Source organism: Chiloscyllium punctatum, chromosome 7 (genome assembly GCF_047496795.1).
Source record: "Chiloscyllium punctatum isolate Juve2018m chromosome 7, sChiPun1.3, whole genome shotgun sequence".
NCBI lineage: Eukaryota > Metazoa > Chordata > Chondrichthyes > Orectolobiformes > Hemiscylliidae > Chiloscyllium > Chiloscyllium punctatum.
Window position 1 is genome coordinate 76,139,496 of NC_092745.1, and position 15,000 is coordinate 76,154,495.

At 41.2% G+C, this 15,000-nt stretch overlaps 1 protein-coding gene across 4 annotated transcripts in view; it reads left to right on the forward strand.

Moving 5' to 3' along the window:
• pde4ba (phosphodiesterase 4B, cAMP-specific a) overlaps nt 1–15,000 on the forward strand; it is a 629,295-nt gene that overhangs the window by 426,244 nt on the left and 188,051 nt on the right. Inside the window, exon 1 of one of the 4 annotated variants that reach the window (XM_072574076.1) lies at nt 4,695–5,036. The exons of the other annotated variants lie outside the window; for them this stretch is intronic. Within the exon in view, the coding sequence (XP_072430177.1) occupies nt 4,930–5,036 (107 nt within the window). The 5' untranslated portion in view covers nt 4,695–4,929. Of the gene's footprint in view, nt 1–4,694; nt 5,037–15,000 lie in introns of those variants that run through there. 4 annotated transcript variants of the gene reach the window in all.

Consider the following 15,000-nt stretch of genomic DNA (forward strand, 5'->3'; position numbering starts at 1 on the left):
CCTCTACTCATTTCCAGCAAGCCAACAAATTGGGTAAAACATTGATAATCTTGCCATTGAAGTAGATGGGAAAATTGGGATACTATTGGCATTGCAGCAATCTTTGAGCATTTGAGGAAAGGACGACTGGAAAAGAGTAACATTTGGATAAATAGCTGTCAGCGTCTATGTTGGAACAACAAGCAACAAGAGTGATTTTGAATGAGTCTTGATGTAAATCAGGGGAAGAGAGTAGCAGTCATCAGTGTAAGGGGATGGTGAACCTCAACCGCTTATGTTTCATATATGTGGGATCCTCAGGTGTACTACAGCCCTTTCTGGCTCTGTGTTAATGCTTGTTCATTGTTTAAAATGTATTCTCTGTTGCACCCTAAAGATGCCCGTTAAGCCTAGTTTTCTCGAGAGAGAGAGAGAGCTTGGGGCTCACTTAGGCCAAACTCATTTAGCAGCAAGGGCCTTAAATGGTAGAAAGTGTCTTTGTCAAAGTATACCTCCTTGATGGATGAGCACTGAGTGGCAATTTTATGACCTTGATCAATATGGCACTGACACTTTTCAAACTTGTGGTTCCATTTGTGGGATATTGGAAGTTTAGAATGCTAAACTGTATTTGGCAAAGGACATTACACAGCTGCTAACTGCTCCATTGCCTGGTTTCCTATATAATCAAGATTCACATTGTTGATTGTCTTTTTGAAGTACTTATATAATCATTTCTTTCCTTTGGAGGCAAGTAAAACAATGTTTTAGATCAATGAATCTCTGGAAACTTACCCCAATTGAAGTTGTGATTGTCACAATGAGAAATCAAAGTGCCTTGTTACTTTTAAATAAGTGTCTTTGAAGACTTACCAAAGTCCTTATGACAGGCAAAATGAGTTGTGATTCATTTTGAGTAAAAGATTATTTAGATGTTTGGAGAGGTTATCCTTTTAGGAGTGAATGCCCCAATACTCAGACTCATAATCTAGTCACAGAACCACTAATTACATAATTGAGAGACCCATAATTCACACGTTCTTCTCCAGAGCAGGACACTAGAGTGTGTCCCTGCATTTGACCTACAAGACATGGATCCAAATCCACCTGTTCCAGACTGTTTCGTAACTTCTCTCAACAGGTTTATTAAGCAATTCGCTGCTAATATATAGTTTCAAACTGTTAAGGTGATATGGTTCTGCCTGAGAAGTTCTTGCAATACAGTGGTATTGTCTCTACCTCTGACCCAGAACGTCAAGGATCAAATTCCACCTGCTGCAGAGATGCAGCATAATAGCTCTGAACAGGTTAATTTAAAAAAACTTCACAGATCCTCCTCATAATAGGAAACCACTTTAAAATGGCAGCAGCTAAACACTCAGCATTGATGTGATAGTACATCTGCTGATATCATTTTGGGCTCATCACAGCCCCAGTCACGTTATTTTGATTTGCTAGAAATCAACTCTCAATTCACTATGGTAAAAACAATGACTGCAGATGCTGAAAACCAAATACTGGATTAGTGGTGCTGGAAGAGCACAGCAGTTCAGGCAGCATCCAACGAGCAGCGAAATCGACGTTTCGGGCAAAAGCCCTTCATCAGGAATAAAGGCAGTGAGCCTGAAGCATGGAGAGATAAGCTAGAGGAGGGTGGGGGTGGGGAGAGAGTAGCATAGAGTACAATGGGTGAGTGGGGGAGGAGATGAAGGTGATAGGTCAAGGAGGAGAGGGTGGAGTGGATAGGTGGAAAAGAAGATAGGCAGGTCGGACAAGTCAAGGAGACAGTAACTGAGCTGGAAGTTTGAAACTACGATGAGGTGGGGGAAGGGGAAAGGAGGAAGCTGTTGAAGTCCACATTGATGCCCTGGGGTTGAAGTGTTCCGAGGCGGAAGATGAGGTGTTCTTCCTCCAGGTGTCTGGTGGTGAGGGAGCGGCGGTGAAGGAGGCCCAGGACCTCCATATCCTCGGCAGAGTGGGAGGGGGAGTTGAAATGTTGGGCCTCGGGGCGGTTTGGTTGATTGGTGCGGGTGTCTCGGAGATGTTCCCTAAAGCGCTCTGCTAGGAGGCGCCCAGTCTCCCCAATGTAGAGGAGACCACATCGGGAGCAACGGATACAATAAATGATATTGGTGGATGTGGAAGGCTCCTTTAGGGCCTTGGATAGAGGTGAGGGAGGAGGTGTGGGCACAGGTTTTACAGTTCCTGCGGTCGCAGGGGAAAGTGCCAGAATGGGAGGGTGGGTCGTAGGGGGGTGTGGACCTGACCAGGTAGTCACGGAGGGAACGGTCTTTGCGGAAGGCGGAAAGGGGTGGGGAGGGAAATATATCCCTGGTGGTGGGGTCTTTTTGGAGGTGGCGGAAATGTCGGTGGATCATTTGGTTGATGCAAAGGTTTGTAGGGTGGAAGGTGAGCACCAGGGGCGTTCTGTCCTTGTTACGGTTGGAGGGGTGGGGTCTGAGGGCGGAGGTGCGGGATGTGGACGAGATGCGTTGGAGGGCATCTTTAACCACGTAGGAAGGGAAATTGCGGTCTCTAAAGAAGGAGGCCATCTGGTGTGTCCTATGGTGGAACTGGTCCTCCTGGGAGCAGATACGGCAGAGGCGGAGAAATTGGGAATACGGGATGGCATTTTTGCAAGAGATAGGGTGGGAAGAGGTGTAATCCAGGTAGCTATGGGAGTCAGTGGGTTTGTAAAAAATGTCAGTGTCAAGTCGGTCGTCACTAATGGAGATGGAGAGGTCCAGGAAGGGGAGCGAGGTGTCAGAGACAGTCCAGGTAAATTTAAGGTCAGGGACGCAGTGGTAGTCTGGCGCACTGACCTCTACACCGCTGAAGGGTACTGTTGGGGACGTCTGGAGAGGAAAAAACAGAGGGCTTGGAGGCCCTGGTCATGGCGAATGGAGGTGTAGAGGGATTGGATTCCATGGTGAAGATAAGGCGTTGGGGGCCGGGGAAACGGAAGTCTTGGAGGAGGTGGAGGCCGTGGGTGGTGTCTCGAACGTATGTGGGGAGTTCCTGGACTAGGGGGGATAGGACAGTGTTGAGGTAGGTAGAGATGAGTTCAGTGGGGCAGGAGCATGCTGAGACAATGGGTTGGCCAGGGTGGTCAGGCTTGTGGATCTTGGGAAGGAGGTAGAACCGGGCAGTGCGGGGTTCCCGGACTATGAGGTTGGAAGCTGTGGGTGGGAGATCTCCTGAGGTGATGAGGTTCTGTATGGTCTGGGAGATGATGGTTTGGTGATGGGGGGTGGGGTCATGGTCGAGGGAGCAGTAGGAAGAGGTGTCCTTGAGTTGGCGTTTGGCTTCAGCGGTGGAGAGGTCAGTGCGCCAGACTACCACTGCGCCCCCTTTTATCCGCTGGCTTGATGGTGAGGTTGGGAGACTGCATTGGCGCCACCTCGTGCTCCTGCGAGGAGGTTGAGCAATTCATCAACTTCACCAACACATTCCACCCTGACCTTAAATTTACCTGGACTATCTCTGACACCTCGCTCCCCTTCCTGGACCTCTCCATCTCCATTAGTGACGACCGACTTGACACTGACATTTTTTACAAACCCACTGACTCCCATAGTTACCTGGATTACACCTCTTCCCACCCTATTTCTTGCAAAAATGCCATCCTGTATTCCCAATTTCTCCGCCTCCGCCGTATCTGCTCCCAGGAGGACCAGTTCCACCATAGGACACACCAGATGGCCTCCTTCTTTAGAGACCGCAATTTCCCTTCCCACGTGGCTAAAGATGCCCTCCAACGCATCTCGTCCACATCCCGCACCTCCGCCCTCAGACCCCACCCCTCCAACCGTAACAAGGACAGAACGCCCCTGGTGCTCACCTTCCACCCTACAAACCTTCGCATTAACCAAATCATCCGCCGACATTTCCGCCACCTCCAAAAAGACCCCACCACCAGGGATATATTTCACTCCCCACCCCTTTCCGCCTTCCGCAAAGACCGTTGCCTCCGTGACTACCTGGTCAGGTCCACACCCCCCTACGACCCACCCTCCCAATCTGGCACTTTCCCCTGCCACCACAGGAACTGTAAAACCTGTCCCACACCTCCTCCCTCACCTCTATCCAAGGCCCTAAAGGAGCCTTCCACATCCATCAAAGTTTCACCTGCACATCCACCAATATCATTTATTGTATCCGTTGCTCCCGATGTGGTCTCCTCTACATTGGGGAGACTGGGCGCCTCCTAGCAGAGCGCTTTAGGGAACATCTCCGAGACACCCGCACCAATCAACCAAACTGCCCCGTGGCCCAACATTTCAACTCCCCCTCCCACTCTGTCGAGGACATGGAGGTCCTGGGCCTCCTTCACCGCCGCTCCCTCACCACCAGACACCTGGAGGAAGAACGCCTCATCTTCCGCCTCGGAACACTTCAACCCCAGGGCATCAATGTGGACTTCAACAGCTTCCTCATTTCCCCTTCCCCCACCTCATCATAGTTTCAAACTTCCAGCTCAGTTACTGTCTCCTTGACTTGTCCGACCTGCCTATCTTCTTTTCCACCTATCCACTCCACCCTCTCCTCCTTGACCTATCACCTTCATCTCCTCCCCCACTCACCCATTGTACTCTGTGCTACTCTTTCCCCACCCCCACACTCCTCTAGCTTATCTCTCCATGCTTCAGGCTCACTGCCTTTATTCCTGATGAAGGGCTTTTGCCCGAAACGTCGATTTCGCTGCTCGTTGGATGCTGCCTGAACTGCTGTGCTCTTCCAGCACCACTAATCCAGTATCTCAATTCACTATGGCCAACTGTAAATCCACTCCAAACAAAAGAAAATCCACTTCAGGAAGTTGGACATGCACATTCCTTTCCTTTTCAGTTCACAGCGACAAGCTTTGCTAAGAAACTTTTTGTGCATGTATGTTTCTGTATAGCCAGGTTACAATACGACTGAAATGTGGGACAAACACAATTTGTGACAATGATTCTTCATTCTCCTTCTTGGGAACTGGCTGTAAAGCGTCCCAATAAAGTTCATTTTTCCTTCAGTGAGGAAGATATTAAACGATCTCGCCTGTCTCGACTCAGGTTGGTACTCTGATTTCTTTCCATAACACATTTTCATGCTTTTTCGACAACCATTAAATTCAGAACAATGTTATTCAGTTCATTTGAAACAGTTCAATCCTGCATATATTTTAAGACTTTTTTAAAATTGCAATTTATTAATGTGATAACCGCACGCGTTTCCAGTTTGTTTAACTGAAACACAATCTTTTGAGTGACTTAGTTTGGTAAGCTTTGTATTTAAAAGTACTTCAATATATCAAGTCATGAAAATGCTAAATTGGTTGTGTCCATTTTGTGCGGTTCCCTGCAGAATTTATAATGCAGAAATCAAACCGATGAAATTGTGATAAACTGTATAAATTAACAATAAATACAATAACACATTTATTTGAAATTCCTTTTATTCTAACAAATCCTTAATCTATGGGATAACACATTCTTTAAATTAGGAGAGGGGGAAATTTTATATGAAATTTGCACTTTTTCTTATGGACATGATATATGCACAAAGAGTGTAGTAATGTGCAACAAAGGTCTCATTTAATTTTGTATTATTAGTCTCTTTGAATTAGTTTTGTTATAATTTCTGTCCTTTCCATAGTTGCTGTTAGCCATTTTCTATTACACTTTTTTGGACCCTGTGACAATGCTGATAAAGTGACATTTCCTGTCTTTTTATCCTAAAAAGACACAACAGGTTTTGCAGTAAGATCAACTTTGGCATATAGATGATATCTAACATATATCTTCAATGGTAAACTTTAGGTAACTTGTACACTTTTTAGTGCTTGCAATGTTACTACTACATAACAACTAAGAGCAAAATAAAAATGTTAAATTGACACGTAATTACATTTTCTCTTTTGGAGACTCATTTGCTGGAATACCGTTCCATTGATCGCGGACATTTGTTTATCAGGCACAGCTAGTCATCTTTAATCTGAGTTACTTTGGGTGTGAGTAGCCATTTGACCATGAAGGGCATCTGAACCAGTAACTTGATCTTCATGACAACATATTTTCCCATTCAAGTCACTTCATTGGTTAACAATTGGAGTCCAATCAATAGTAACAAGGGCATGCATTTATAAAGCACCTTTTAACATGATAACACTCCTATGAAGCTTTGATGGTTTCAGAACAAAATCTGACACCAAGCCATATAAAAAAAATTCGGACAGCCAAGAATACATTTGAAAAAATTAACAGATCTCCGGGATGACTATATTGAGTTGACTACGCTTGCAACATGCTAATTGGCACAAGGCTAAACAGATGAGAAAGATTAATGCATGACTGAAAGATTGGTGTGGGAAGTTTAATTATTTCATGGGACACTGACAGCCATACTTAGTCAAAAAGGAACTGTACCCTTATGAGTGGCCCAACTAAACTAGAGTTGGATCAGCGTGCTAGCAGAACAGATAAATAGAGCAGTTGATATAAGTTTAAATTCATAAAATAGTAAAAAGAATCAGCTATTTAAAGATAAATTAAAAGGCCTGTGAAGCAATGTGTACAATATCCAAAACAAAATAGGAGAAGTGGTGTTAACAGTAAATGCATGGAATGAATTAATAGTAATGATAACTGATTGATGACATGTGTTCTCGAGTTTATACACCATCCTCCCACTCTCCCCATGGGAGCAGGCTGACTTGTGGAGTGGAATGGTAAGGGAGTGCTGTGCTTGATGTCTACCCTTCTTTGCTAGTATTTTCCCAGCAGTAAAATGCCAGGGATCTTGTATCTACTAGGCCGGTTGAGACCCTTAATTTGGTTCAGTGCAACCAAGTAATATTTCCAAGTAACACTTTTCCTTTTACTGCATGGCACGCACTGCTACTTAGTGAAGCTATCTGGTATGCTGTAATGGTGTAACAGTGAGCTTGTTGTGTAGGAACCTTCTATTCAGCCATGTTCTGCCTAATGGAGATCTTCTTCAACTTCTGATCACTATCCTAATGTGTCTTCCCCGCCATGGCCTCCTGTTCATGTTGCTCACCCTCCTGAAATTACCTTGCCAACCTGAATCATCATGGTTGACTATTCTTCATTTTTTGGCTTCTTATTGGGGAATGACCGCCACCTCACCCACATGGGGACAAAAGCTATGACCTCTAGAAACTAAAAGCCTGCTGATGGCTGTAAAATTTGATCAGGCTATCTGAAGGGTTTTGCTCCAATTTTATCAGCAAGCAAGTAGGTCCATAATGTTTTACACTGAACAGATAGGTAAAGAAGGGAATGGACTAGCTTTATTACTTGATTACATGATGCCAGTAAAAAAAAAGGACAGAGTTAAAGCAGATTAGAAACAGATTTAAAATGATAAAAATTAAGAAGTCTACTGGAATCTTCTCATTCAATATGGAAAAGCTTGAATGGGTCTGTCAATATGTGGCCAATATAATAAGCCAAGATCATCACCCTTGAGATTCTATGAATTATTAGCAACATATTGAGCTATTAAACATATTGGAATATGATCAAAAACAGATAAGAGAAGAAAATGTATGGAAACTTTGAGGCATTTGCAGCAAAATTGGCTTCATGATGAAGATTGAGGTGATCATTAGGAAGACAAAAACAAAGTAGTAAATCATAAAAAATAAAGTTACTATCAAATAGTGAAATGGAACAGCAGTGGGAGACATTTAAAACACAGTTAATGGGAGAAACATCTCACCTATAATGAAACACAATTAGCTAGTAATGATAAAACCCCAGGTCAGGGTGGATTGCTTCTGAAAATATGAAAAGAAGTTAAGCAAGTAATAGCAGGGTTATAATTAGAAAGGCATTCATCAGAGAAGGAAATAATGTCAGAGGACCATTTTGTAGTTAATATGATCCTGGTTATGATTCCAGCTGGTGTTTATCTGAGCTTTTGGTTTATCAGTTTTTCTTTAGCTTAAGTAGTTCTCTCACCTCATGTTCATATCTAAGTACAAAACAACTAAACCCTCTTGACTCTTTAGACGTATCCTTAATGGCAAATAATAATAAAGGAATTCCCTCCCCTCAATCATGAGGACATTCTTGGCAATAAGCACCTTTTTGAGATTATGGGTAATAAATAAAAGATGTAAATGTTTACTCCCAAACCAGTCACAATGTTTTGAATGTTTGTGACCTAAAATTTCCAGTGTGTCTCAGTTTATGATCTTAACTGGGTTATGTCCTTAATTGAAGTCATGAGGTAAATATCTCTACTTTTCTGATAAAATACTCAATGTCCAGTGGTCTGATTCTCCTTGACTCTATTCAAAAAAGAATTTTCATGTCTGTCTTGATTCATCTCTTCCTCCTTTGTACATTCTAAGGAAATATTTTAATATCTGCTATAGTTTTGATACCTACTTCCATTCCTGATACTCCCTTAGTAACGATTTCTTGGACATTCCTGTTATTCCAATTAGTCTCCAATTTAACTTCCAGCAATGGCTTTGGTATGCCTAGTCTTATTACAATGTAGTGTTGATTTTTGTTTTGTCACTTTTTCATTTCAAGCTCATTTATTTCTCTGGCATCCTGCTGTCTTTTTTTAAAGCTGGTATTGCTTCCATTCTTCTTTGCTGTGAGCTGGTTCATGGCTAACTTATGGTCCCTAATTGCTCAGTCTTTTTTTAAAAATTCTTTTCTGGGATGAAAGCATCACTGGCCATGCCAGCATTTATTGCCCAGACGGCAGTTTAAGAGTCAACTGCATTTCTGTGGATCTGGGGTCACATGTAGGCCAGACAAGGTAAGATGGTATTTTCCTTTCCTAAATGCCATTAGTGAACTAGATGGGTTTTTCCAGCAATCAACAATGGATTCATAGTCATCATTTGACTCTAAATTCTAACATCTGCCATGGCAGGATTCGATCCTGGGTCCCCAGAACATTATCTGGGTCTCTGGTTAATAGTCCAGCAATAATACTACAAGGCCATCACCACCACCTTTTCGATTATCCTCTATTAATATTTATCTTCCCTTTCCATTTCAAGTTTTTTAACTTGTCATTCATGTTTTGTTTTTCTATTAACTCAAGATTTTTAAAATTTCTAACTATTTTAACTACTTCCACTTGTGACATTCTAATTTCAGTTTTTTTTTAAAAACTTCTAATTTTAAATATTGGATAATCACTTCATGCATCTCATCCTTAGCAGATCCTACTTTTAGTTCTAACTTCAATTTATCTGCTAACTCTTGTTAGTTTAGCTTTAATCAAAGATTTTCAAACTGCTATATCTTACACTTCCAGAAAGGTCTTGGCCATGTTCAAAGCAATATTTAAATTCTGTGCAATAATGTCACCACAGGACAGCTATTTTAAGTTCAAAGTCACCACAGAACCCATTACAAAAAAAATGTAGGTTTTTCTTAAACCCAGTGAATTCAAATTGCTATGTTCACAGATTCAGTTATTTCTGGACATATCAGGTCCTGGACTGAAATCTGACTTCTTAGATAATAATTTGTTCTTTTTTGTTATTAATGAAGTGATCTTTTGCAGAAAAACATTCATGATGCTGCTGATTTGTTTTTAACAACAAAACAGAAATTTGTTATGCAAAAGAAGATTAAATAGAATAAATCAAAAACAAAAAGGTTTAGAAACACAAGGGTAAAATATGATCCCCTTAATCTCAAAATGAATCTTTTATAGTATTCAGACAAGAGAGAAAATTCTCTTATTTATCACACATAAACATCTATTAATTCAATGCCTGAATTCCTACTCCTGAGAGTTCGCCTCTTCCTTGTGCCTTCATGCAACTGAAAGTAGATCTTCTCAATGTCAAGTAACTGTTTCGGAGTTGCAACCAAACAATTCTGGTCAGGAACTTTCAAATCGATCCACTTACACTGAAGTAATCTATATCATAACAGTTCTGAACTATTTCCCTTTCACATCCAGCTTCAGCCAAGCTGGATGTGAAACTGCCCAAACTGCCCATACTAAAACCCAGAAATCTTCATGATGCAATAGTTGTTTCTCCTAATCAAAAGAACAAAATAATCTCTAACCCGAAAACCAAATGCATAACTGATTACTTTGTTTGCTCTTAAAACCTCTCCCAATGTAAACAAATTTTAATTAGCCTCCAAGAGTCAAGAAACAACCATTTTTTAAAAACAAAATTACTATGGCTGTAGAAATACCTATAAGTTGATCATTGAACTCTTTTGAAGACACAAACCAAACCCACATGCCACTTTTTAAAAATATAAAAATCAGAGACTGACTTATAGTTTGCCATAATTTATTTTCACGCCCTACATCACATCCTACATTTAAAAATGTTGATAGGTCCAGGGAACCAAAAACCAATTATTTTAATGTTCGTTATGGGCAAGGTAATGGAATTGATATTTTAAAATCTAATGATAAATATCAAGAAACCAAAAACATTATGGCCCAGATCTTCAAATTTCCAGATCTTCAGAAACTAGATGTATGGCCCAAGATCCATGGCAGGATCCAGCAGAGGTCCCAATATGTTAACCACTGTAGGAATTGCTTGGGAAATGTAAAATTGTGGTGAGCAATTCACTTACTCCTTGGAACAGTTAGCAAAAGTTTTACCCTGAGTTGGAATCTGAAACTTTTGAAAATTCTCATTTATTTACCTAAATAGTTACCTGAGAGATATTAGGCAGAAAAATTGCATCCAAACTCCTGATTAAGGACACAACTGAACAACTATCACATATATACAAGGACAGAGACACATGGTCAAACACATGAAGTCGTGGATGTAATATTTGGAAATTAAAAGGTTTCCTGATCAGTTATTGCACAGCAGGCTCATGACAAATATTAGATTGTGAGAGATCAGAGGGCAAGAAGTAGAACAAATAACAGCTAGCTACAAAATAGAAAACATAGAGTTCAGATTCAAGGTACGGTACTTAAGATTCTTCCTGGGTGGTATTCCTGTGTTGTGATAATAGACTGAAGTTATGTGAAAGATATACAGATCCCATTGTTGTGATTGGAATTAGATGGCACTTCTGCTTTATTGAATGTTTATGTGCAATGTTACTTCTATGATGTGGAGTGTCCCTTAAAGTGCAAGCATAGCTGGCCTCCCACCTATGCACAATAGAGGAAATTGGCCCACTTTCTCTTCGTGAATGTAAATGAGACCAATGTAGTTATAAGCAAAGCACTTTAAAGGTGGTTCTGAAATAGAATAATTAGGTAAAGCAGGCTATTAAAAGGATATCCTTATGAGCTCTCATTAGCAAGTGTCTGTGACAATGCATTGCTCCCATTCAATTCTGGTCACTGGAAGACATTTGTTTATACTTGGAAGATACTAGAGCAAGATCTACACCCCAGGAGTGCGATGGAGCGATTATCATGCAGATGCTTTATTGTTATGTAAAGCTTGTTAGATCAAGTTGTCCCTGGTATCCTTTGTACACCTATGACACATGAATGGTTACATTAGGTGCAAGGCTTTGACAAATATTCATCAATGGAGGTGGCTGATCTCCCAAGAGTTCACCTTACAACACTGTCTTGCAGAACTAGGTTGAGTAGTACACAGCCGAGCACTCTTATTTGTGACAGCCTTTGGCATATGTATTTCAGTGCAGAACCAAACCAGTCAAGGCAGCAGATATGCATTTTAAGAACCCCAATGATGTGCTCTATGATGGCTGTGGTGTATGCATGAGATTTATCTTGTTTTAGCACCCCCTGTCTCACTATCATCAGCAATGTATTATGGACTAGACCTTGTCACGAGCGCATTCATTATTGTCCTACTACCACATCAGTTGTTTACTTCACTTCATTTTCCAAAATTGTGTCAAGCAGTGCTTCTTACCTTTGTTGTATTAGTAGCATCATAAGTAAAGAGAGTTCTCACTTTTAACCATGAATGTTTATTCCTAGCTACCTTGGGATATTCAAAATAACCAGTGTTATAGCCCTGTTGGTCTCGGTTTGTTTTTTCTCTGAACTGCCATTTCACAAAGACTCCTGAACCTAGCATTGTGAGGATGATTTAATTTTAAAATTACATAAACCTGCACTGCACTCAAACCTTAGTATCAACCAAAATAGTAATAGCTAGTAATAGCACTGTTCTATGCAGTTGAATATTTGCTGTAATTATATTCTGCACATAACATTTCTAATAGAGGTTGTGCACTTGGACATCTTAAAATAATGGTTGAGGATTGAAGTGGAGCAGTTTCCTTTTGTGGAAAATCAGCAGCGAACTCAAATTGTACTGCTTTTTACTTGCGTTCTTTCTCTGGGATATCCATTGTTATTATGGTGGGAGATTGGGCGAATCTCTGTGGAAATCAGAGGTGTGTATTTCTTAATTTAAAGGGATGCTGGCATCTCACAAAGCTGTTTTCTCTTTTTAAAGACACTATCATATGAATCATGTTGAAACGTATCATTATATCAATTGATCAATTGTGGATAACATTGTTGCCATGAGTAAAATACACAGCTTATCACAAACAAAAGAAAGCATCGGTCCCAAATAGCTGCATTGCTTAAAATAGAGAGTAGCTGATAATGCAGAGGCCAGTAAGGTTCAGAATGTATCCAGAATTACTCCGCTTATCTGACCAGAGTAGTAATAAGGATGTTCCAAGTGTTTCAGCAACACTTGTTTAAGTAACCTGGCTATTTAAAATTGAAATTACAGGAGAAACTCAGCAGACATGGCAATATCAATGGAGAAAAAATAACAGTTAACATTTCAGTCTTTGGAACTGGAGTCAGTCTTCACTTATCAGTCCAAGCCTGGATGTTGTCCAGATCTTTTTGTATATGGACATGGATTGCTTCATTGAAGTAGAAGTTGTGAATGTTGTTGAAAGTTATGCAATGTCTTCCACTACCGTTCTTATGATGAAAGGACCATCATTGATGAAGCAACTGAAGATGGTTGACCCTAGGACACTATCTTGAGTTCCTGCAATGATGTCTAGGGATTGAAATGACTGACGCTCAACAACTGCAGCCATCTTCTTTTTGTGGTAAAACATCTTGTTTAAGTGCTTTAATACATAATTTAATGAAGTCATTGAGGATTGATGCAAGAAATGCAGTTGATTTGATCTAAATGGACTCTCAATAGGTTGATGAAAGGGCCACATAATAAACTTGTCAGCAAAGATGAAGACTCTAGAGTGGGTGAATAGTAGTGCTGACTGGTTGTTTTTTGGGACTAGAGCAAGATATAATGTACAGTTCCTCAAAGGTTAGGAATGAACACAAGAACAAGGTAGTTTAGCTGAACTTTTCTAAAACACTAGTTTACAAGTCTGTTGTGCACCAGGATGAGCACTGGCATTATGTCCTGCTCAGTTAAGGGCATTTCTAGAACCTGCTGGAGAGGAAGGAGATTGCACCATGATTCTGCAACAGGGACCTCATGCTCTTGGTCAAGTGGTTGTACAAAGGAGAAAACTTTTCTCTTTTAAGATCTTCCCATTGCCGATAATGTTGTCCCATTTCACAATTTTCATCCCATTTCACAATTTTCATCCCCCTTCACCCATTCCCAATAACCTGTCGTCCCCGGTCCCTTGAATAACTTGCTGAGTCTCCTTAGCAAAGCTGTGGCCCACTAGTCCCCTTTCATCCAAAGCCCCTATCTCCTTTCCCTTAGTTTCTTTAGACAGAACCAGCAGACTCTGTGTGGCACACTCCTTTTGAGGAATCTATCAGGACAACCACAGATCTCTTGCTGTGTATTTTGCTAACCACATTAGCACTACTCTCTTGGATTAGTGTTGCTGGAAGAGCACAGCAGTTCAGGCAGCATCCAACGAGCAGCGAAATCGACATTTCGGGCAAAAGCCCTTCATCAGTCTTTTGCCCGAAACGTCAATTTTGCTGCTCGTTGGATGCTGCCTGAACTGCTGTGCTCTTCCAGCACCACTAATCCAGTATTTGGTTTCCAGCATCTGCAGTTATTATTTTTACTCTCTTGGATTGGCTACTTTGAAAGTACGGGATTGACTGTGTGACTCATTCCCAAAATACAGAGACACACCTGAGCACAGCAACTGATAGCGATGAATCCCCAGATCAGTTATGGGAGGTCACCCTGGACTTAACTGTGCTAAGTCTGCCTAACTGATGGGTGTATATAGTGGACTTAAGTGAAGACTACTTTTACAACATAACCTTGAGGGTGAGTGAACGCGAAGAGAACACAGCAGAACTCCTGCGATTCAATCTGATTCAATCAGTGAGCTAGATGCCTGTCCCTGCTGTAGCCTTTCAGTGCTCATTGTATTGCAAATCCCTGCTTCCTGAGTGCCCTGCGAGAATATCAAAGAGATGCCATGATGGTCATGAGGGATCATTTAAGTGTCAGATGTGAATGTAAATGAACCAAGCAGGTGCTCATTGGATCATGTCTTGATGTGCTTAGTCCTAAGCAACATGAAGAACATGAAGAACCTTTTAGAACAAGCAATGAGCTGAAGTTTCTTGGGGGCCCACTCTGATTTCGATGTCAAGTTTTCTTGATGTTTAGCTTGTTCATGAAGATTGGAAGCTGAATATTAATGAGGTGGGCGGACTGTTAATAGGGCATTTTACAAACAATAATCTTTTAATTAGCAATTAGCTGCTGTTTATAATGAGAAACTCAGTAGGTCATAAGTTAAAAGTATAAAAGATTGAGCAAGTTGCTCCTGATGTTGAGATGGGCCTCCCGGACTACTTGTCTGTTTCTGCCTCAAATCTCACCATAGCCCACATCACTAAGACCACCATAAGGACTCAGAAGGTAATGCTAGAGAACGCAGTGGGAGCAGATTCAGTCAAGGATTTTAGAAGGGAATTGGATAAGTTCCTGATGAAAGAAAATTTGTACGGCTATGTGGAAATGTCTGGAGACTGGAACTTGCTGAGTTGCTATTTCAGAGAGCATGGTCATGATGAGCCAAATGATCTCCTGTGTTTTAACCATTCCATGATTTGATGATAATGCAGTCA